A 24,272-nucleotide genomic window follows, 5' to 3' on the forward strand; every position below is an offset into this window, starting at 1 on the left:
GAGTATACTTTTATTACCATCAAAGTCATGAACTCAGTCAAGGAGTACAGTACAGAGCCTACAAATGAGAGACAGTCAGGACCTACAGGTGACCACTGGTCTAGATGACCATTAAATTGAGAAATAATAGGTACATCAGAAAGAGCATGAAATTAACAGACATGGAATACTAAATACAGTGGCACTGAAACAAAGCATTGCTTAAGATTGTGTAACAGTATTTATTTGCGGTCATAAGTAAGAGGATGGTATATTCTCACACATTTCTTCAGATATTGCTGTTAAGCTTTTCATGGAAATCAAAATGTTCTGGCAAAATGAAGACATTGTGTAATGTTATATCTCAATAATGTATCTGAATATGCATATCAATCAATCAGTATATATATATACACACAGTACCAGTCAAAAGTTTGGACACACCTACTCATTCAATGGTTTTGCCTCTTTTTTTTTTTACAATTTTCTAGACATCAAAACTATGAAATAACACAAATGGAATCATGTAGTAACCAAAAAAGTGTTAAACAGATCAAAATATATTTTATATCTGAGATTCTTCAAAGTAGCCACCCTTTGTCTTGATGACAGCTTTGCACACTCTTGGCATTCTCTCAACCATGAGCTTCATGGAATGCATTTCAATTAAGGTGTGCCTTGTTAATTTGTGGATTTTTTTTCCTTAATGCGTTTGAGCCAATCAGTTGTGTTGTGACAAGGTAGGGGTGGTATACAGAAGATAGCCCTATTTGGTAAAAGATCAAGTCCATATTATGGCAAGAACAGCTCAAATAAGCAAAGAGAAATGACAGTCCAACATTACTTTAAGACATAAAGTGCAGTCGCCAAAATCATAAACCGCTATAAACCGAAACTGGCTCTCATGAGGACCGCCACAGGAAAGGAAGACTCTGAGTTACCTCTGCTGCAAAGAAACCACTAATAAAGGAATCCAATAATAAGAAGAGACTTGCTTGGGCCAAGAAACACGAGCAATGGACATCAGACCAGTGGAAATTTGTCGTTTGGTCTGATGAGTCCAAATTTGAGATTTTTGGTTCCAACGGTCGTGGGTTTGTGAGACGCAGAGTAGGTGAACAGATGATCTCTGCATATGTGGTTCCCACTGTGAAGCATGGAGGAGGAGGTGTGATGGTGTGGAGTTGCTTTGCTGGTGACACCATCAGTGATTTATTTAAAATTCAAGGCACACTTAACCAGCATGGCTACCACAGCATTCTGCAGCGATACACCATCCCATCTGGTTTGCGCTTCGTGGGACTATCATTTATTTTTCAACAGGACAATGACCCAAAACACCTCCAGGCTGTGTAAAGCCTATTTGACCAAGAAGGAAAGTGATGGAGTGCTGCCTCAGATGACTTGGCCTCCACAATCACCAGACCTCAACCCAATTGAGATGGTTTGTGATGAGTTGGACCGCAGAGTGAAGGAAAAGCAGCCAACAAGTGCTCAGCATATGTGGGAACTCCTTCAAGACTGTTGGAAAAGCATTCCAGGTGAAGCTGGTTGAGAGAATGCCAAGAGTGTGCAAAGTTGTCATCAAGGCAAAAGGTGGCTACTTTGAAGAATTGAAATATAAAATATATTTTGATTTTATATTTACAGTTTTGAAGTCTTCACTATTATTCTACAATGTAGAAAATAGTAAAAATAAAGAAAAATCCTTGAATGAGCAGGTGTCCAAACTTTTGACTGGTAATGTATATATACAGTATATATGTTCTCGTAGGTGTCAGAGACATGCATAAGCAATAGACTGGGGAGCAATAACTTTTCTCTGATCAACAAAAAATGAAGTAGCACATTTGATTTGACTTCCTGCCTTTCATTGAAAATAATTGCTCAAACTTTTCTTAAATACATACTTCCATAGAACGTGCAGGTGAACACAGAAGCATAGCCCCTTGACAACAAATGCATTAATACACTGTATAATTAAGCAGCTGTATATAATAGCTACTGTTTGCTGACAATAAAATCACTGTCTTGCTGTATCAAGGAAGGAGCCACCCTCTGCACAGATGGCTGGTACTGTAACCAGAAAGATGGGAGCCAAGTCAGAAGCATGACTAATATGATCTAGGCTCTGCCTTGTTTGACACTGGCCATGTGTTAGTTGACTAACTGTCTGGACAGGGTATCGACTGTTGTCAAAGTCTATAGGCTTTTAACTTACAGGTACGTACATGCACTTTATAGAGGACACCAAGAGAAGAATCACAGTTTCGGCAGCAAGTAGAATATTGCTCAACTTACGGTGATTACAGAGAACTCTTGCAGTACCTCGTTATTGACTATACTGAAAGGGACCAAAGACCGACTACTATTATGTTTTTGTTATTGTTATGAATATCTTGAGAATAATTAAACCTATGAATAAATAGATACATAAACAAATACATATGTTTGTAAAAACATGAGATGTTTTTAACACAATTGCTCTTAATTGTTCTGTTTCCTTTAATCAACAACAYCTTGTAAAAAGCTGGTGGGGGATAAAAATGGCTTTTACAGGTGGTGCTTTACACAGTCACAATCTAATGTTATACAACTGCGAAAAGAATATCATGCTTTTCCTTGTAGGCTAAATTGTATTTATTTACAAATGGATCTACGTACTTTAGGATGCATAAGAATGAATAAGCCAGAAGAACTGTTAAACCAGAAACGTAATGAAAAAAAAAATAAAAATGTATAGAAAAAGTTGATCTAATCGCATAGGATGGATGAAGATATGTTATGACTGAGGCCTGCCGTGAAATTCATAAATTCACAAACTTAATTCTAGATGCATAGAAACTACTGTGTAACAAACACAACTCATTTAATATAACGTACATTTACAGTAGTGGCACATGATGTATGATATGATATGAATAGTTAGAAGTTTATGGAATGATGTAGTCCATTTGAACAAAACATGAGCATCAACAGTGCCCTTCACTTGGAGCCTAACGAACAGAAAGACCTTCATGTTTCCAGTTTAAAGGCAGTAGCAGGATTAGCACGTTCTTTCCACCAAGTGCTTATAATTTTGAAATTAACAGCAAAAGTTAAGAATGCATGCTGTTTTGACTACTTCTACAAAGGTCTCTATATACAGAATCTTTACACTGACAGCCATGTGGTGCTTTCCTAAGCAGAAAGCTGGCGAGGGAAAGGGATTGGAGGATACCTAGTCAGTTGGTAAACTGAATGCATTCAACTGAAATATGTCTTTCGCATTTCACCCAGCATGTTGTGGATGCTGCCTTTCACTTACACTGGGCCTGCTGCATCCCCCAGTAAACATAATTGCTGCAGCACAGACAAAACTACTGATGAGTGTATACAACAAATAACAAAGAGAGCAATGTTCACCCCCCCAAAAAGAGATCAAACAGGATCTTTCCATGTGTAGAGAGGGGTGTGAAGGAGGAATGCTACAGATCATTATGTAAAATCAACACTATAAGAGCAAAGCCAAGCTGTTCATTACCTTATTGTATGCCATGATAATGCATTGGAATACTGTGAGAGTAGGACTGGGTAAAAATGTTCCCAAACTTGGCTCATTAAGAGGAAATCAAAGCAGGTTTGGTACAATTACATATTTCCATATGATTTAAAGGGGAGAGTTCAGAGGAAAATATGTAGCTGTTAGCTGGGCTGCATTAGACACAAAAAGCCCCTGTAAGGCCAGAGGGATGTTTCAAAAATACAGAATACATGTAGCCAGATCAATTCAACACTCAGGAAAGATAGGACACAGGCTCTGTGAGATGTTACTCATGCTGCAAGTGAGAGAGATAAGTCAGTGTCACCATGCTAGTGTGCAGGAAAGACGATCGCTGGGAGTGAAGGAGGTCATAGGAGGGAGTTCACCGTCTAACCCTGCTCATCGTCAACTTCAGTTGCTGGTTGGAGTGGAGTCGGGGACTCTCCGTTACACCGTGACAACGGATCAACCTCCTCCGGGGCTTCAACTGGGGCCTCCACTGGGCTGGCCTCCTCAGGGGCCGGGGGTGGAGCTGTGACCTCTGCTGCACCTTGGGGAGTGGCATCACACGTCACGGCCTCCATGCCAGCAGGGGGCTCTGTGACAGCAGCAGGCTCCCCCTCAGGGGCTGCAGCAGCGGTAGCTGCAGAGGGGTCACTGAGAGCCGGGGCGGGTTCTCCTGCTGCAGAGCTGGTTACTACTGCTGGGATGGTTGCCCCCGAGTCAGCACTCTGTTCTGGAGCTCTCAGTCGCTTCATGATGGTAGTAACCCGCACCGCTTTCTGTGGGAGGCAGTCGCAGAACACACTCAACTCAAGGCGCCTAGTTACTATATATTTTAAAGCTTTTACAGAACATGTAGCCAATTCTAAAGCCTTGCACTGTCACCAATCATTTATCCCATTTCAAATTCTCAAGGCCCATAAAACATATATAGCAAGTGATAGATAGTGTAATGAAACAGGCAGGGAGCAGGCCTCGAACCCTCGACCGTCTAGCCCGAAGTCCAGCGCGCTATCGACTGTGAAGGAAACGCACGCTCAAGCGGCAGAGTCGATATCCGTGCTTATAAACCCAGGGTCGTTACAATAGTTCCCTCCCAACTCTCCTTCAGTGATGAAGAACTGGAACAGATAAAAAGAGAGGCTTACCTTCCACTTAGCTTTGGCAAAGTTCTTCTCTATCTGTGCACAGACATTATCCTTAATATTCTTATTTGAGGCTGCATTTCCAGAAATCCTGAGGAGATAAAGGGGGAAAAGGAAACTTCACTATAATGAGGCTTTGTAATCTTCTCTTGACATGTACAGTACAAGTGACAGCTCAGCAGATGGGGGTGAGTAATACTAATAAAACAACATCACTGACAACCTGTTTAAATGTATTTATTCATAAGAACACTCGGACACATCATACTTACCACGGACACATCATACGGACTCATCAATCAACTAGATTAATCTGGTTAATTTTCACTTCACATCTGGTATATCTCCTTAGTACTGTGGCCTTGTGGTATATCCCTATAGTAGGCTACTGTGTTAATGTGTATTTCCATACCACTCATGGTTGATGGCCTCCTGAGCAGTCAGCCTCTGATCCTGGTCTACCTCCATCATACGGGCGACCAGGCCTTTTGCTGCAACACAATAAAAGCAATATCTCAACAAACAGCAGTTACAGTTGAAGTCGGAAGTTTACATACACTTAGGTTGAAGTCATTAAAACTCGTTTTTCAACCACTCCACAAATTTCATGTTAACAAAGTATAGTTTTGGCAAGTCGGTTAGGACATCTACTATGTACATGACAAGTAATTTTTCCAACAATTGTTTACAGACAGATTAGTTCACTTATACTTCACTGTATCACAATTCCAGTGGGTCAGAAGTTTACATACACTAAATTGACTGTGCCGTTAAACAGCTTGGAAAAATCCAGAAAATGACGTCATGGCTTTAGAAGCTTCAGATAGGATAATTGGCATAATTTGAGTCAATTAGAGGTGTACCTGTGGATGTTTTTCAAGGCCTACCTTCAAACGCAGTGCCTCTTTGCTTGACATCATGGGGAAATGAAAAGAAATCAGCCAAGACCTCAGAAGAAAAAATTGTAGACCTCCACAAGTCTTGTTCATCCTTGGGAGCAATTTCCAAACGCCAGAAGGTACCACGTTCATCTGTACAAACAATAGTACGCAAGTATAACACCATGGGACCACGAACCCGTCATACCGCTTAGGAAGGAGACGCGTTCTGTCTCCTAGAGATGAACGTACTTTGGTGCGAAAAGTGCAAATCAATCTCAGAACAACAGCAAAGGATCTTGTGAAGATGCTGGAGGAAACAGGTACAAAAGTATCTATATCCACAGTAAAACGAGTCCTATATCGACATAACCTGAACGGCCGCTCAGCAGGGAAGAAGCCACTGTTCCAAAACCGCCATAAAAAAGCCAGACTACGGTTTGCAACTGCACATGGGAACAAAGATCGTACTTTTTGGAGAAATGTCCTCTGGTCTGATGAAACAAAAATAGAACTGTTAGGCCATAATGACCATCGTTATGTTTGGAGGAAAAAGGGGAAGGCTTGCAAGCTGAAGAACACAATCCCAACCGTGAAGCACGGAGGTGGTAGCATCATGTTGTGGGGGTGCTTGACTCAGTTACCTGACTCAGTTACACCAGCTCTGTCAGGAGGAATGGGCCAGAATTCACCCAACTTATTGTGGGAAGCTTGTGGAAGGCTACCCAAAATGTTTGACCCAAGTTAAACAATTTAAAGGCAATGCTACCAAATACTAATTGAGTGTATGTAAACTTCTGACCCACTGGGAATGTGATGAAAGAAATAAAAGCTGAAATAAATCATTCTCTCAACTATTATTTTGACATTTCACATTCTTTAAGTAAAGTGGTGATCCTAACTGACCTAAGACAGGGAATTTTTACTAGGATTAAATGTCAGGAATTGTGAACCTGATTTTAAATATATTTGGCTAAGGTGCATGTAAACTTCTGACTTCAACTGCAATCCTCCTGATGGAATCAGAACACAAACAGGAAATGCTTTTGAACGTGAAAAAGTGAACAGATAAAATCCTCCCTTTTGAATTTCTATTTACCCAGTAAGCTGTTGTTTATAGTCTCCTGTGTCTCTACTTCATCTTAACAGTACCTGACTCTGAGATGTCGTCCCAGTACGGAGAGTCAAACTCATAGTCCCCCGCCAAGATCTTCCTGAACAGGTTCTTGTCGTGGTTTTCATAATCATCATCATCAGTTTCCTCATAGAAAGGAGGGTTGCCTGAAAGCCTGAGGGCCACAAAACAAAGGAGCTCTTTATCAGCTTGTATTGTAATACCATGTGCACAAATGTCATGTAAAGATTTGATGTATTGCAGTAGGTAATACCCTATAAATAAGATATCCGTACTGCTTTTGAGCATACCATGTGGAGTAGAGTGAAGATGGTCTCTTTCAGTAAAGTAGTCACCATTCATGTTGTCCGTCTGTATAATTCCAAATCTCCCATCCTCTGAGTAGACTCACAACCCACCCCTCTTGCAGTAGTATACAGTGGTTCTCCCTTTAAAAGTTGCGTCATACTGCAGCACACCTTGCGGGCTGCCGCAGAATTCTATGGCACATTATTTAATTGTCAGCCATTGTTACCATTAATGCTAGTTAGTGCTAGTTTGACCACCAGAGGCCATCTTTGAGAAGCATTTGATAGCCTTCAATATTGGCTGTACTAGAGAATTTAAAATATTTTTTTGTAAGAACATAGTATATGGGATTGATTTTAATAAATGTAACTTAATTCATTTGATTAATATTATGGTGTTTCTATTCCAAGAAAAACCCTCCGGGTTTCCCTTAGGATGGACCGGGAAATATGGCGATGTACAACGTGACAGTCGGGAGAGTAGGCTACAGTACTAAGAGCATAACATTTCCACACTCTAATTGTAGTCTAACATATACCCAAACTGAAATATTTTTAATATTCAATGATGTGACTCCGCCAATAATTCGATTTAGAGGGTTGGAGGATTCTAAATTAATATCTAAGAGGCATTTTCGTTAGGGCAAATCTGATCTGTGAGAATATCTAAGGGGCTTTTATATCATTCTAAATGAATTAATAATAATAATCGCTTTGTTTAAAAATAACTATATTTTGGAGATGATTTTGTTTTCAAATAACCTAAATTGAGTGAGAAAAAGGCCATTCTTGAACATACAGTAGGGTGAGACATTCTTACTAATTTGTAAATAAAGCCAATCTGTTATTTTGAATTATTTATTTCAGTTTTTATAGGGAGAGAAACCAAAAGGCCACTGTCGCCTCATGGGTCTCCCGGGCGTGGCCGGCACCGGTACCAAACCAGCATCTGCAGCAACGCAGTTTGTTTAGGCCACTCGGGAGGCCCCATCCACAAAGTTTTTAATACTGATCAATTGCCTTGCACAAAGTATCAAAATACAGAGAGGTGTTGGCAAGAGTCTGTTGTCCTGCTAACAGCCGATAATGGACTATTATAATACATGGTGTCTAGGTCATGTCTTTATTAAAGACTTTCAGAAAGAATGTTGGTACTGGTTAATTTTGATCCAAAGCTATGAATGAGTGAGTCACTCAGCTTTATGTAGRTGCTGAGGCTATATGACTGCGCCATCAACTTGATTATTTAGCAGACATCCCTTGCTTATATTCAGTCAACACATATATGTTAAGAATATCATGGAATATAATTGAACATTTTCATTTCTCTTAGAATAAAAACCTTAGTGTAACAACAGTTTTAGTAAGTAATACTGACGAGCAGAAACAAAAAAATAAGTGTCTTTTTCAGGGGGTGCGCGTGCAGGACAGACGAATAGCAATTCTTACACTATTGTTCTAAATTCAATCATCTTCTTCATCTTCATCATTCAGTTCATTGAAATTCAATTTTGAAGTCGTGCACAATTATCAGTTTCTATTTGGTTTATGTCACCCATTCATTGTCAGTTAGAGACACATTAGCACCTTGGGACCCAAAAGCATAATCAGTGCTCTAACTCCCCCTTGCGCTGGTCTGGAGCAATGAAGCAGTGACGCAGGGTACCGTACTAAACAACAAATTACCTCTAAATCCTGCAGCATAATCTCAATACGTTTAGTTGAGCAACCGCTGTATATGGGCCCATGGCTCCCTATGCTGATAATCAAACCACTCACAGTATGTACATGATGACACCCAGGGCCCAGCAGTCCACTGGCCTGCCGTATCTCTGTCTCCCAACCACTTCTGGTGCTGCAGGGACACAAACACAGTTAAAGATTCTCTCTTTATATCAGTAACAAAACAATATACAGCAAGCTCTCTGTTGAATTTTTTGTTGATGTTCTTCTCACATATGCTTTCCTGTGCTCCCATAAACTGCTCCCCAAAACCAACTCTCGAAGATACCCACTGCTCCCTCTCCCAGGCAGTCTGTGCTCCCCCTTAACAAGGTACTAATCCCTCCCCCGCTCCTTCCACAGTCCTTACCAAGGTACTCTGGGGTTCCACAGGGGTCTTTGATGAGCCCGGTCTCCAGCTTTGCCAGGTGGAAGTCACTGATCACTATTTTGGAGTGCTTCAGGCGGTTGAAGTACACCAAATTCTCCAGCTGAGAAAAGGAACAGGGCGACAGCTGACGTTTGCCCAAGTTTTGCTAAAGTAATCTCATTCAAAACTTACACAGACTTAGAGCAGACTTCATCACTGGTAAATATTGAAGCAGTCAAACTCTTACTTTAGCATCACACAAGTGTCTAAAAATGACAGTTCAATTTTCTTTGTTCAAACAAAGCAAGATCAGTGTGGTGTCAATCTGATCAAGTACATTTGCATAATACATTTGCATTATAAATGTGCCTTTTCAGAAAAGTTTGCYTAAAAACACAGTCCAAGTCAAAGGTTTGGACACACCTATTCATTTAAGGGTTTTTCTTTAGTTTTACTATTTTCCACATTGTAGAACAATAGTGAAGACATCAAAACTATGAAATAACACATATGGAAAAATGTAGTAACCAAAAAAGTGTTAAACAAATCAAAATATATTTTATATTTGACATTCTCATTTTTGGTCAAATAGCCCTTACACAGTCTGGAGGTGTGTTGGGTCATTGTCCTGTTGAAAAATAAATGATTGTCGCACGAAGTGCAAACCAGATGGGATGGTGTATCGCTGCAGAACGCTGTGGTAGCCATGTCGGTTAAGTCTGCCTTGAATTCTAAATAAATCCCTGACAGTGTCACCAGCAAAGTACCCCCACACCATCACTCCTCCTCCATGCTTCACGGTGGGAACCACACATGTGGAGATCATCTGTTCACCTACTCTGCGTCTCACAAAGACACAGCGGTTGGGACCAAAAATCTCAAATTTGGACACATCAGACCAAAGGACATATTTCCACCTGTCTAATGTCCATTGCTCATGTTTTTTGCCCCAATCAAGTCTCTTCTTCTTATTATTGGTGTCCTTTAGTAGGGGATTTCTTTGCAGACATTCCACTATGAAGGTCTGATTCTGTCACATCCTGATCTGTTTCACCTGTCTTTGTGTTTGTCTCCAGGTGTAGCCCATCTTCCTGGTTATCCCCCGTGTATTTACAGTGGCTTGCAAAAATATTCACCCCCTTGGCATTTTTCCTATTTTGTTGCCTTAAAACCTGGAATTCCCCTTAAACCACTCGAGTGTTGCTTTAGCAGTATGCTTATGGTCATTGTCCTGCTGGAAGGTGAACCTCCGTCCCAGTCTCAAATCTCTGGAAGACTGAAACAGATTTCCCTCAATAATTTCCCTGTATTTAGCGCCATCCATCATTCCTTCAATTCTTACCAGTTTCCCCGTCCCTGCCGATGAAAAACATCCCCACAGCATGATGCTGCCACCACCATGCTTCACTGTGGGGATGGTGTTCTCGGGGTGATGAGAGGGGTTGAGTTTGCGCCAGACCTAGCGGTTTCCTTGATGGCCAAAAAGCTACATTTTAGTCTCATCTGACCAGAGTACCTTCTTCCATATGTTTGGGGAGTCTTCCACATGCCTTTCTTTAAGCAATGGATTTTACTGGCCACTCTTCTGTGAAGTCCAGCTCTGTGGAGTGTACAGCTTAAGGTGGTCCTATGGACAGATACTCCAATCTCCACTGTGGAGCTTTGCAGCTCCTTCAGGGTTATCTTTGGTCTCTTTGTTGCCTCTCTGATTAATGCCCTCCTTGCCTGGTTCATGAGTTTTGGTTGGCGGCCCTCTCTTGGCAGGTTTGTTGTGGTGCCATATTCTTAACATTTTTAATAATGTATTTAATGGTGCTCTGTGGGATGATATCTGATATTTTTTCATAACCAACCCTGATCTGTACTTCTCCACAACTTTGTTCCTGGACTGTTTGGAGAGCTCCTTGGTCTTCATGGTGCCGCTTGCTTGGTGGTGCCCTTTGCTTAGTGGTGTTGCAAACTCTGGGGCCTTTCAGAACAGGTATAGATATACTGAGATCATGTGAGACTTAAATTGCACACAGGTGGACTTGATTTAACTATTTATGTGACTTCTGAAGGTAATTCGTTGCACCAGATCTTATTTAGGGGCTTCGTAGCAAAGGGGGTGAATACATATACACGCACCACATTTCGGTTTTGTATTTTTAAGATTTTTTTTGAAACAAGTTATTTTTTTCATTTCACTTCACCAATTTGGACTATTTTGTGTATGTCCATTACATGAAATCCAAATAAAAATATATTTAAAATTACAGGTTGTAATGCAACAAAATTGGAAAAACACCAATGGGGATGAATACTTTTGCAAGGCATTGTATACTTGTGTTCTCTGTTTGTCTCTTGTCAGTTCGTCTTGTCTTGTCAGGTCTTACCACCGTGTTTTCCCGTCTCGCTGCTTTCTCAAGTTCTGTTTCCTAGTTTCCCCGGTTCTGACCATTCTGCCTGCCCTGACCCCGAGCCTGCCTGCCCTTCTGTACCTGTCTGACTCTGACCCGTTTACAAACCTCTGCCTGTCCTGACACCGAGCCTGCCTGAATTTATTTGTGCTGCAATCTGAGGTGCAGTTAATTGCCGAATTCTGAGGCTGGTAACTCTAATGAACTTATCCTCTGCAGCAGAGGTAACTCTGTGTCTTCTTTTCCTGTGGCGGTCCTCATGAGAGCCAGTTTCATCATAGTGCTTGATGGTTTTTGTGGCTGCAATTGAAAAAACTTTAAAAGTTCTTGAAATTTTCCGGATTGACTGATCTTCATGTCTTAAAGTAATGATGGACTGCTTTTTGCTTATTTGAGCTGTTCTTGCCATAATATGAACTTGGTATTTTACCAAATAGGGCTATATTCTGTATACAACCCCTACCTTGTCACAACACTACTGATTGGCTCAAACGCATTAAGAAGGAAAGAAATTGCAAAAAATCATTTTTAAAAAGGCACACCTGTTAATAATTGGAATGCATTCCAAAGAATGGCAAGAATGTAAAAGCTGTCATCAAGGCAAAGGGTGACTACTTTGAAGAATGTCAAATATAAAATATATTTTGATTTGTTTAACACTTTTTTGGTTACTACATGATTCCATATGTGTCATTTCATAGTTTTGATGTCTTCACTATTGTGCTACAATGTAGAAAATAGTCTAAATAAATAAAAACCCTGGACTGAGTAGGTGTGGCCAAACTTTTGACTGGTACTGTATACACTTCAACCCAATTAAACAAGTCAAAAATGTATTTAAAAGAACCAGTGGCGTTTAAAATAAGCAGTGGGCTTAGTACCTTGAGGTTCCTGTGGACAATGTGCAGGGAGTGAAGATAGGCCACGGCCTCCAACACCTGACGGACCACATTACTGGTGTCGCGCTCTGAATAGTAGCCCTGGTCCAGGATCCAATCAAATACCTCTCTGCCAGTAGCACTGTGGGGAGAAAGTGAGTGGCATGAAGCAGAAGCATGGTGCTGACCTACAGTAGGTGCTTTGAGCCTGACTGTCTCTGGTTCAAATAATTCACAGATCCTTTTTAATAATACAACTTTATTTGATATCTCTGACACGGAGACACTTTGGGGAAAAATGTTTGCATTACTATGCAATTACCATAGAAGTGACACCATGCCAAGGGCGAAGACATCAACATTTGACAAAATTACAGAATTACCAAAGATGCTTAATGTGATGATTTCTGATGGTCATTATCAGAATAAAAGACCCACAAATCAATGCAATCCTGGAGGATATGAGTATCATATATTTTGTGAATTTGTGAATCAGTCATATAGACCCATAAACAGATTTAGAGTTTTATACACTGCTGGAAATAGGAGATTATTAGCTTCAAAACTATTTAGAACTTGTGTACTAACTGTTCCAATTGAGCACAGCATAGTTACAACAGAGGTCTCCCTGATCAGCTGTTTAGAGAAAATCACCCCCAAAGTTTGTTGTTGGTTTTCCGATTGCAATCTGCACGTCGCAATGCAAGTCCCACTGTATAAAACATATTATTTGTCATCACTTGTAGCTGGCTTGCTACTCATTTAACAGTTTGACAAGATAATGTATTACTAGCTAGATAATATGTTTGTCAGTTGTCAGTTGACTGTTAGCTAGCCATTGACTTGTTTTGAAAGGTGGATCTTCTTATCATCTGAGGCTTTCAAAGTGTACTAAAACTATGATTTCGACATTCAAATGAATTGGGTTGGCTAGAAAACATGTTGTTCTATTGAATTCTGTTTTAATCCAACAACAGGCCATGCCAATATTTTTTACGAAATGTGCAAGTGTTATGCTAATGCACTAGCACGACTTACGACTGATTATGATGGAGCATGTCACATTTAATGTTTCTATGGTAATGTATCAAATCCCCAAGAACACAGACTAATGAAAAAATGGAGCATGCAGAAATGAATCATATCTGAATACCAAATGAAGGCTGCAGAAGGGTAGTTCAGAGCTGTGCTCATATTTACAGGGCCTTAGGCTACTACAGCTCATTCCCTATAAGTGCATAATCAACACATAGACCCCTGCTGCCACAAAAACAGGGGCGCAATCTCAACCAATCAGATGACTCGACTCACAGTTCAAGGAAGAGGAAGTACTCTTTTCTGGTCTCATAGAAATCCACCAGCTGAAGAATATTTGGGTGCTTCACCCTGGAGAGAGCAGGCCACAGGGGGAAGAGAGGAGAGTTAGAAGGAGTGTACAGATGGAGAGAAATGAGAGTGCCTTCATTGAGATACACAGTACGGTATAACAGTATAATAATGCTCATGAATAAAACACAACAACAGTCAACCATGCCAAGAGGAACAGCAACCATGTGCAGGAAAAAATGCAGCCATAAACATAATCAATTTATTTAAAAAAGGACAGTGAGATCTGCATGCTTAAACATCTGAATTGATGAGGGCATTTATGTGCAATCACGACCACGCGGCAGAACAGTATGGYGTGTTTGACCGTGACCACGATAACGACTGCACCGGCTAAGAAACTTCATGGTGAGTTTTGTCAGCGAGGCTAAGAGCAATGAAGAGTTTAACGCTTCACATAATGTGTTAGACAACATGGAAACAATTGGCCATATGTGGTCTGTGTGCTGCTGGCTTTCAATGGTGCTTCAGGGGATTGGACTGATGGAATGGTATCTTTTCCAGTCACTGAAAGTAATGGCCGCCAACCACAAGAAGATTGATCAAATCCTTCAGTTCCAGAGTTTGAAGAAACCAATTGAAATAGCGAGCCCTATGAAGGTCATGCTTTTGTGTATTGGGAGAAAAGACTCCACGTATTAGATAACCCTTCAATAAATGACACTTTCATCTTCCATTATGTGCATTGGCTTTTTCATCTGTATTCTTTGAGTTCCCTACTGCCTGCAACAAATTGTTTGATAAGGCTCAGGTTATGCTAATGTTTACTGGAGAGGGAGGCAATGAAAGGGAGTCTGCCACACATGATGAATAAGAAGCCTAATGTGAGAAAAATATTTGAAGAGTAACAAAGTTGGAGTAAATATTGCTACCCAGTGTGATCATTCAGTGGAATGTAGTTTGCTTTACTTTTTCATAAAAAATGATGCAGACATATTTTGTTTTCTTTGTTCTTCGCTCTAATGGTTGTCGGCAAATTCACATAGCCTACTAGAATAATACACCATCTCTTATGAAACAAAAAGCATTTACAGAGAATAGTTTTGTGAACGCAGATGCAAAATGACAGAAAGCAGAGTTTAAAGTTCATAACAAAAACTCACATCTTTAAAATAAGGATCTCGTTTTTTGCAGCCTTCCGAACTTTCCTTCCATCCTTTTTCAGGAACTTTTTACAAGTAAACATTTTCAGTGTATTTTTGTCCTTGGCCCTGAAGATCTCACAGAACTCCTCTCTGAAAAGGAAATGCACAAAACCACACATTTATAAAGATCAAAAGTACATTTAATGGATTTCTAAGTTAATTTTGTAAAGCCCTTGATTACAATTTCATAATTATTGGCCATGGAAACAGCATCCTTAGGTGGACTTGAATAAACCATTTGTCTGTATTTAAGTCTTTTTTTAAAGTTAGTTAATTTTCTAATTATCTGGTTCCATATTGGACAAAGAAAAACCCAGACTAGAGGGCTGATATTGGGTTTACTGTATTTCCTGTTTGTTCAGTAAGGTGGACTACTAAGAGCATACTTACGATTTAACAATCTGTCCCAGGTCATATTTATCTGTCACCTCTGAGGGATTGTTGTAATCCTTCTTTTCCCCGAGCGTCAAACAGCCAAATGGCATGGCCAATCCTGCCCTGAGGGAGAGTGGAGAACAACCTGGTATCATGTAATGTCACACACTATTAGCCATTAGTGTACATTATTACACACCACATCAAACAGAATCCCTCAATCATGAAACATTGCACTGCACTGATGGCGAGAAAGTCTTTCCAGAGTAAAGGGACTGATAAACAGCCAACGCCAGCTGATGCTATCACTGTTGAGCCGATTGTTTCACTTGACAACTGTAACAAGCCTTTGATAATCCTGTATTAACAAACACCACTTTGATGGGCTGCAGAGCGTGATGTGAGGAGCTGCTAGGGGACTCAACTTTAAAAGCAGATCTCATTTACAGCATGCAACTGTGTCAGTCAGCACCAGGGTTCCTTTGAGGAGTCTGAACAGGGGAACCGGGTGCTAATGGAGGCAGAGCAGGAGAAGAAAAACACTAATGCAATTGTGCTCACTCAGCGAGCCTGCCAGTGTGCCACAGCAACAAGTGAAGCATTTCCAATTAGGGAAGAGGAGCGAGCGATTATGAGCAGAGCATCCGAAAACACAAATTAAAGCACTTTATGAGCTCCGCATCACACTTACGGATCTAATTTCAGTGCTGCTTCTCTCTCTCTCTAACCGCACTGAGTGAAACTGAAGAAAACCTAACTAAGTTTACTGCTGAGAATCAAGATTTTATGGCAAGCTTAATTGGCATGTTATTTTTATGTTTGTTGGGTAGTTTGTATACTTTCTGAAAGAAAGGATCATAGAGTCTAAAGACCAGATGGTAACATAAACTCAGCAAAAAAAGAAACGTCCCTTTTTCAGGACCCTGTCTTTCAAAGATAATTCGTAAAAATCCAAATAACTTACCAGATCTTCATTGTAAAGGGTTTAAACATTGTTTCTCATGCTTGTTCAATGAACCACAAACAATTAATGAACATGCACCTGTGGAACGGTCGTTAAGACACTAACAGCTTACAGACAGTAGGCAATTAAGATCACAGTTATGAAACTAAAAAGGCCATTCTACTGACTCTGAAAAACACCAAAAGAAAGATGCCCAGGGTCCCTGCTCATCTGCGTGAACGTGCCTTAGGCATGCTGCAAGGAAGCATGAGGACTGCAGATGTGGCCAGGGCAATAAATTGCAATGTCCGTACTGTGAGACGCCTAAGACAGCGCTACAGGGAGACAGGACAGACAGCTGATTGTCCTCGCAGTGGCAGACCACGTGTAACAACACCTGCAGAGGATCGGTACATCCGAACATCACACATGCGGGACAGGTACAGGATGGCAACAGCTGCCCGAGTTACATCAAGAACGCACAATCCCTCCATCAGTGCTCAGACTGTCCGCAATAGGCTGAGAGAGGCTGGACTGAGGGCTTGTAGGCCTGTTGTAAGGCGGGTCCTCGCCAGACATCACCGGCAACAACGTCGCCTAAGGGCACAAACCCACCGTCGCTGGACCAGACAGGACTGGCAAAAAGTGCTCTTCACTGACGAGTCACGGTTTTGTCTCACCAGGGGTGATGGTCAGATTCACGTTTATCGTCGAAGGAATAAGCGTTACACCGAGGCCTGTACTCTGGAGCGGGATCGATTTGGAGGTGGAGGATCCGTCATGGTCTGGGGCGGTGTGTCACAGCATCATCGGACTGAGCTTGTTGTCATTGCAGGCAATCTCAACGTTGTGTGCTACAGGGAAGACATCCTCCTCCCTCATGTGGTACCCTTCCTGCAGGCGCATCCTGACATGAACCTCCAGCATGACAATGCCACAAGCCATACTGCTCGTTCTGTGCGTGATTTCCTGTAAGACAGGAATGTCAGTGTTCTGCCATGGCCAGCGAAGAGCCCAGATCTCAATCCCATTGAGCACGTCTGGGACCTGTTGGATCAGAGGGTGAGGGCAGGGGCCATTCCTCCCAGAAATGTCCGGGAACTTGCAGGTGCCTTGGTGGAAGAGGGGGGTAACATCTCACAGCAAGAACTGGCAAATATGATGCAGTCCATGAGGAGGAGATGCACTGCAGTACTTAATGCAGCTGGTGGCCACACCAGATACTGACTGTTACTTTTGATTTTGACCCCCCCTTTGTTCAGGGACACATTATTCAATTTCTGTTCAACTTGTTCATTGATGTCTCAGTTGTTGAATCTTGTTATGTTCATACAAATATTTACACATGTTAAGTTTTCTGAAAATAAACGCAGTTGACAGTGAGAGGACGTTTCTTTGTTTTAAGTTTAGTTGTTTTAAGATTTGAGGTACAGTGGAATTATCATTAGGTTTGGTTTATAGTTCACTTTTGAGTTTCTGAATCGATGTAGTGTAATGAATACTAACAAAGTGTTTTGTGTTTTTCTGGGAAAATGGGGTTGTCATTGTCTCTTTGAAATGATTCCTGTGACTATAATCTTGGGGAGAGTGAGTGAGAGAGGCCGTAAATTACCAAATTGAAAAGGGCCTGGAAGTTTTTGTGTGTTTTTACCTTAAGGTTTGCAAATTGTGTCCCCTCTGAGGTTGCCCTTATCTTGACCTAGTATAATTAAGAGTCTGCAATAATGGGACATCCATTCTTTCCTCTAATAGTGATCCTACAGTATGCAGTCATGAAAAGAAAGGAGTGTATGGACAAATTTTGACATAGTTCCAATGCAGCAACGTTTTGACCACTCCGCAGCCTCTGCAGTATGCAGTCATCCCAGCTATGAAGTGGTCAGTTTGGAGAGAATCTGGATAAGTGAATGACTTAATAGCTCTATTTATAGTATCTCCCATTGTCTGAAATATATTACATTGTGTTCGATGTTAGAAGGCCCAATAGATAACATCTCATACCTTTGAATAGGGAAAATTTGAATACAAATACCTTGGATCATCCATCCCAATATTTCCCTGATCTGTCTGACATGGTTGTATGGCACACCAGGAGTGAATATCTCTATGAACACACAATAGCTGACTATGAGCTATTACTGAATCAATTATTGTCTGTGAGAATAAATTGGATGGAGGAAACCAGAGAGAGGGAGAGAGAGAGCAGAGAGGGAGAGCAGCCAAGTGAGGGCAATCTGTTCAAAATAACCCTGTTTACTGACTGAAAAGTCAATCAGAGACATCTGAAATGCGGAGAGGAAACGGTGCTCTCTCTGAGATATGTTTTTCATTTGAGGAGAGAGCCTGTGTTGTGTAGTGCAGGTGAGGCAAAGCGTTGACCTTTCTCTGCTCAATCTCTCACTCCATGAGAGAAAGAGACTCCTGCAGGAGCATCATTTAAATGAGAGCAGAACTGGTCTGGCAGGCCACGCCATTAACAAACGCATCAGGAAAAAATATATTCTACTAATGCACATACAAGACAATAAAAGGAACATGTTCATTCCCCAAGTGGCAATAACAGCCAAAGAGACAGACAATTATAGAGAAAGAATGAGGCAGACAGACAGAGAGAGAGAGAAAGAGAGAAGAGAGAGATTAAATAAAAGCCTGTCTGTTACAGTTCTCTTTTTTATAGCTCTGATTAGTTCTATTGGATGCTGCCAAGGTCAAATTCAGGTCCATTAAAGTAACACATCTAATCAAACATGAATAATAAAAATGGAAGTGATTTCAGATAAGATTTTTTACTCTCAGTCACTCTGAAGTCACTGATATAGAATTTTATTATCAATGTCTATAATTTTCAATTATTCTAATCGGTCTGCAACCCAGAGTGTGTAAAGTTCTGGTTTAAATGAAACAGACAGAATTCCCAGCTTACAATTAGTCAAATCCAATTTTATTCACGAGAGCTCTCCCATTCACATACAAAGATGTTCCTTTTATTAAATTATTCTAACCTACGCACACACATGCACACTAACATTAGGAGAGCTATCTTCTTCTCTAGAATTCTCACCACAGTTTATCACTAACCAGCGGACAGTTCCAGTCCCCCCCAGATAAAGGAAACCTAGAAGGGTACTCCCTGTCCTATCGTACGTTCCCAGATTTATAGCYGGGTCGGTTCAACCATAGTTTAATTGTTTCTAGGTGTTTTCTTAGGCATACACACATTCCTCTCTCTCCCAGTTTAACCTAGTTGGACTTATGTTTCATATTTTTAATTACTCCTTATCCATGCTACATAACCTCTAATCCCTACTGGTTAAGTTTCCGGGTAGAATTATTTAATCATTTATCTTAAACCTTATAAATGATTGTATCAGTCACTCAACACACAGGTTCACAGAGAGTGTTCTTTCTTTGATATCTAAATGCAAACGCAAAACTATTTCCATTAGAGAAAAAAATACATAGTACTTATTCTTAGAATCTCTGAAAAAAGGCTAAGAATGAACCTAAAGCACCCAAAGCTGCTTCCTTTGTATATTGATTAATCCATGTAGAAGCCAGAGGCACAAGGCAGAGGTATTGCAATGTACGCAATGTAATAGCACATTTGGATTGACCACCATCAGCATTATCTTCCTGTGTTCCTACCTTAATCTTCCAACGGGGAGAAGCGATCGATTGTGTGAGACACTTTACAGCACTCTGCAGTGTGACCCTCACCCAGACAGCAGCCCTGCAAGGGGGGCTTTCTATATCCCTGATGTTTTTCTGCAGACACAGCAAAGAATTATGGGAAGGAAAATTGATAACGATAAAGAGCAAGGGTTTTTAGAAGCAGCATGCTTTTTCCAATGAGGCAAGGTGATGAGCAAATTAGAATTTTTCTCCTGCCCATTGAAATCGATGTGAAACTCTCTTACTTCATGTTTCGGGATAAAGCTGAATTAAGTTTAACACAAGGTACTGCAGTAGGGGATTGTTTTACAACCCAGACAAATGGTATCTGTCTGGGTAGGTAAACTTTACTTACAGGAGAGAACAGCCTTCCTGCCTAATCCAACCATGACATTTTTCAGTATTTTATTAGGATCCCTATTTGCTGCTGCAAAAGCAGCAGCTACTCTTCCTGGGGTTCACACAAAACATGAAACCTGACATAATACAGAACATGAATAGACAAGAACAGCTCAAGGACAGAACTAAAAAAWWWTTTTAAAGGCACACGTAGCCTACATATCAATGCATAAACACAAACTATCTAGGTCAAATAGGGGAGAGGCGTTGTGCAGTGAGGTGTTGCTTTATCTGTTTTTTAAAACCAGGTTTGCTGTTTATTTGAGCAATATGAGATGGAACCGAGTTCAATGCAATAATGGCTCTATATAATACTGTACGCATTCTTGAATTTGATCTGGATTTGGGGACTGTGAAAAGACCCCTGGTGGCATGTCTGGTGGGGTAAGTGTGTGTGTCAGAACTGTGTGTAAGTAGACTATGGAAACAATTTGGAATTTTCAACACATTAATGTTTCTTATAAAAATAAGTGATGCAGTCAGTCTCTCCTCAACTCTTAGCCAAGAGAGACTGACATGCATAGTATTTATATCAGCCCTCTGATTACAATGAAGAGCAAGACGTGCCGCTCTGTTCTGGGCCAGCTGCAGCTTAACTAGGTCTTTCCTTGTAGCACTGGACCACACGACTGGACGATAATCAAGATTAGACTAAACTAGAGCCTGCAGAACTTGCTTTTTGGAGTGTGGTGTCAAAAAAGCAGAGCATCTCTTTATTACGGACAGACCTCTCCTCATCTTTACAACCATTGAATCTTTCTGTTTTGACCATGACAGTTTACAATCTAAGGTAACGCCAAGTCATTTAGTCTACTCAATTTGTTCAACTGCCACACCATTCATTACCAGATTCAGCGGAGGTCTAGAACTTAAGGAATGATTTGTACCAAATAGAATGCTCTTAGTTTTAAAGATGTTCAGGACCAGTTTATTACTGGCCACCCATTCCAAAACAGACAACTCTTTGTTAAGGGTTTCAGTTACTTCATTAGCTGTGGTTGCTGATGCGTATATGGTTGAATCATCAGCATACATGGACACACATGCTTTGTTTAATGCAAGTGGCAGGTCATTGGTAAAAATAGAAAAGAGTAGAGGGCCTAGAGAGCTACCCTGCGGTACACCAGACTTTACATGTTCGACACTAGAAAAGCTTCCATTAAAGAAAACCCGTTGAGTACTATTAGATAGATAGCTCTGAATCCATGATAAGGCAGAGGTTGAAAATCCACTTTTTTTCAACAACAGGTTATGGTCAATAATATCAAACGCTGCACTGAAATCTAACAGTACAGCTCCCACAATCTTCCTAATATCATTTTCTTTCAACCAATCATCGGTCAGTTGTGTCAGTGCAGTACATGTTGAGTGAAATATACCTTTGTTATCTACTTTTTTCTTTCTTTCTCTAGCTCTCCACTGTTCCCTGGGCGCCGAAGACGTGGATGTCGACAAAGGCAGCCCCCCGCACCTCTCTGATTCAGAGGGGTTGGGTTCAATGCGGAAGACACATTTCAGTTGAAGGCACTCAGTTGAATGCTGACTGGGTATCCCCCTTTCCTTTCCTTTTTCTCTCATGCAATGGACAAAGTGTGTGAAATTAGTGCAGTGTTGTCTGTGCTCTGCCTCTCTCTTTCCTCCCTCTTTCTTGCACACATTCCCACCATTCTAAGACGAACATTCTTGACATTCATTTCTTTCATCCGTCCTGAACCCTGGGGATTGCTGTAGGGTCAGGACGACTCTGATATGGCTTTCCCTCCCTGGAATTGAGTGGCTATGATACGGTCAATATGGAGGGGCAGGACAACAACCGTATGGACTAAAGAAAGACTGGTGTCAGAAGGTCGCTGATGTTCTAATGTTTGCCATTTACTGTCTCGCACTCCGATGAGAGAGAGGGACACCGAAAATAAAGGCTATGAGGACTTGACATGTTATTACTCCACTTCAACCTAAAATGGAACCCAAACCGGCGGCGCGCGTGCACCATCGTGCATATATTTATTTTGTTCCCCCACACCAAACGCGATCACGACATGCAGGTTAAAATATCAAAACAAACTCTGAACCAATTACATTAATTTGGGGACCGGTCGAAAAGCATTAAACATTTATGGCAATTTAGCTAGCTAGCTTGCTGTTGCTAGCTAATTTGTCCTGGGATATAAACATTGAGTTGTTATTTTACCTGAAATGCACAAGGTCCTCTGCTCCTACAATTAATCCACACATAAAATGGTCAACCGAATCGTTTCTAGTTGTCTCTCCTTCTTGTCTTTTTCTTCTCTTGACTTTATATTGCGATCGGCAACTTTCATAAATTAGGTACATTACCGCCACTGACTCATTCGTCTTTCAGTCAACCACGTGGGTATAACCAATGAGGAGATGGCACGTGGGTACCTGCTTCTATAAACCAATGAGGAGATGGGAGAGGCAGGACTTGCAGTGCAATCTGCATCAGAAATAGAACTGACTTCTATTTTAGCCCTTGGCAACACAGACGCTCATTGGTGCGCGCGAGCAGTGTGGGTGCAATAATGAAATAATATAGATTTCTAAATGTATTTTGCAACGCTCACGTGTAGTCAGCCTGTAACCATGACATTGAAATACATGCTCTGATGGTGTGAGTGACTTTGAAAAGTATTCTTATAAGGAGCAAAACTGATGTGCTTGTTCCAGTATTAGCAACTTGAAATACAATGAAGATAGCAGAAAAGAACCAATCAAGCATTAAGTGCAGTGGAGTCTAGTGCAAATTGAAGAGAGCCTACTGTATTCTCTTGAATTGGTCTTTTAGATTAACGAGTAACGTGATAATTGCAGGAAAATTGCCACTGTGGAGACAGGTTAGAGAATGGTGTGTTGCTTTCTTAGTGTGAGGCTTGAGAGTGTGATGGAGAGGAGAGGGGAGGGGACCAGGCTAGGGGCTGGCTTGCTGGCTGGTTAAGTGTGGGCTGAATGTCAGTGCTGTCAGAGGCAAAGCAGGCCCAGCCAAAGATCACCCCTGGCAAACAAATGAAATGCTGCAACTAGCCATAAAGAAGTAAACCAAAAGGGCACCTTATTTTCTGATTCACATCTACAACATCTTCCGGATGGCTCTTTATGCTCCCTGAGATGTTTTGTGTGTTAGTCATAATCCTTGTGGCTTGAATAAGTGCACTGCTAGCAATAGAGTATGGCAACAAAACAATCAATTACAGAGTTCTGACGGACTTCAACGGTACACAATGTGGACAATATCCATACAGTACAATCTTTCCATACAGTAGTACATACTTTCCAGAGCCTATTTCTCTAGCCATGTATACCATATGAGGTAGGATCCTCGCCCACCTTCCCTGCAACCTTACTGGAGACAGAAAAAAATGCAAGGGTTTCTTAAACACCTTTTAATTCCTATCACAATGTCTAAACGAAATGAAAGTTGCCCATCCAATTCGGTGAAWTCTAATTTATTTTAACCAAAGGTAATACAAAAGTGAGTTATTGCATTTGCAAACATTACGCTGTGAAGGGTAAAGCTTCCTTGCACGCAGATATGCTAATGAACGTTTTCCAGCCTGGTTGTATAACAGAAAAAAGTCCTAAAAAGGTCAAGGATGTCTCCGATTCAAGGTGAACTTTGAATCAGCATTGAACAGCTTCAATGCGCCTTGCGATAGATTCTGGAATTCTATTGGAGGAATGCAACACCATTCTTCCATGAGAAATTCCATAATTCTGTGTTTAGTTGATGGTGGTGGAAAATACTGTCTCAGGCGCCGCTCTAGAATCTCCCATAAGTGTTCAATTGGTTTGAGATCTGGTGACTGAGACACACACACACACACACACACACACACACACACCTGAGTTTCCGTTAGGAAAATGTGGCGCCGGACATTTGACCGGCAGCATTTTAATTCACAAGACATTTAAGAAATTTACCGGAACCATATGCATTGGTTGTGTAACCTGATTAGGGCATCCACCCACGGTTCTCAGAATGACAGAAATCACATTTAGTTTATGGTAATTCATC

At 41.0% G+C, this 24,272-nt stretch overlaps 1 protein-coding gene across 1 annotated transcript in view; it reads right to left on the reverse strand.

Moving 5' to 3' along the window:
* Positions 1 to 201: 201 nt before the first annotated feature.
* The window catches only part of LOC111969861 (caM kinase-like vesicle-associated protein), an 83,333-nt gene continuing 59,262 nt past the window's right edge, over positions 202 to 24,272 (reverse strand). Inside the window, exons 2-11 of the mRNA XM_023996195.2 lie at positions 15,241 to 15,348; positions 14,809 to 14,940; positions 13,631 to 13,705; positions 12,323 to 12,461; positions 9,043 to 9,163; positions 8,730 to 8,805; positions 6,681 to 6,817; positions 5,063 to 5,141; positions 4,654 to 4,741; positions 202 to 4,284 (exon numbers count right to left, since the gene is read on the reverse strand). Coding sequence (XP_023851963.1) covers positions 3,892 to 4,284; positions 4,654 to 4,741; positions 5,063 to 5,141; positions 6,681 to 6,817; positions 8,730 to 8,805; positions 9,043 to 9,163; positions 12,323 to 12,461; positions 13,631 to 13,705; positions 14,809 to 14,940; positions 15,241 to 15,335 — 1,335 coding nt within the window. The 5' untranslated portion in view covers positions 15,336 to 15,348 and the 3' untranslated portion in view covers positions 202 to 3,891. The remainder of the gene's footprint in view (positions 4,285 to 4,653; positions 4,742 to 5,062; positions 5,142 to 6,680; positions 6,818 to 8,729; positions 8,806 to 9,042; positions 9,164 to 12,322; positions 12,462 to 13,630; positions 13,706 to 14,808; positions 14,941 to 15,240; positions 15,349 to 24,272) is intronic.

The sequence above is a fragment of the Salvelinus sp. IW2-2015 genome, linkage group LG11 (assembly GCF_002910315.2).
Source record: "Salvelinus sp. IW2-2015 linkage group LG11, ASM291031v2, whole genome shotgun sequence".
In the NCBI taxonomy this organism is placed as follows: domain Eukaryota; kingdom Metazoa; phylum Chordata; class Actinopteri; order Salmoniformes; family Salmonidae; genus Salvelinus; species Salvelinus sp. IW2-2015.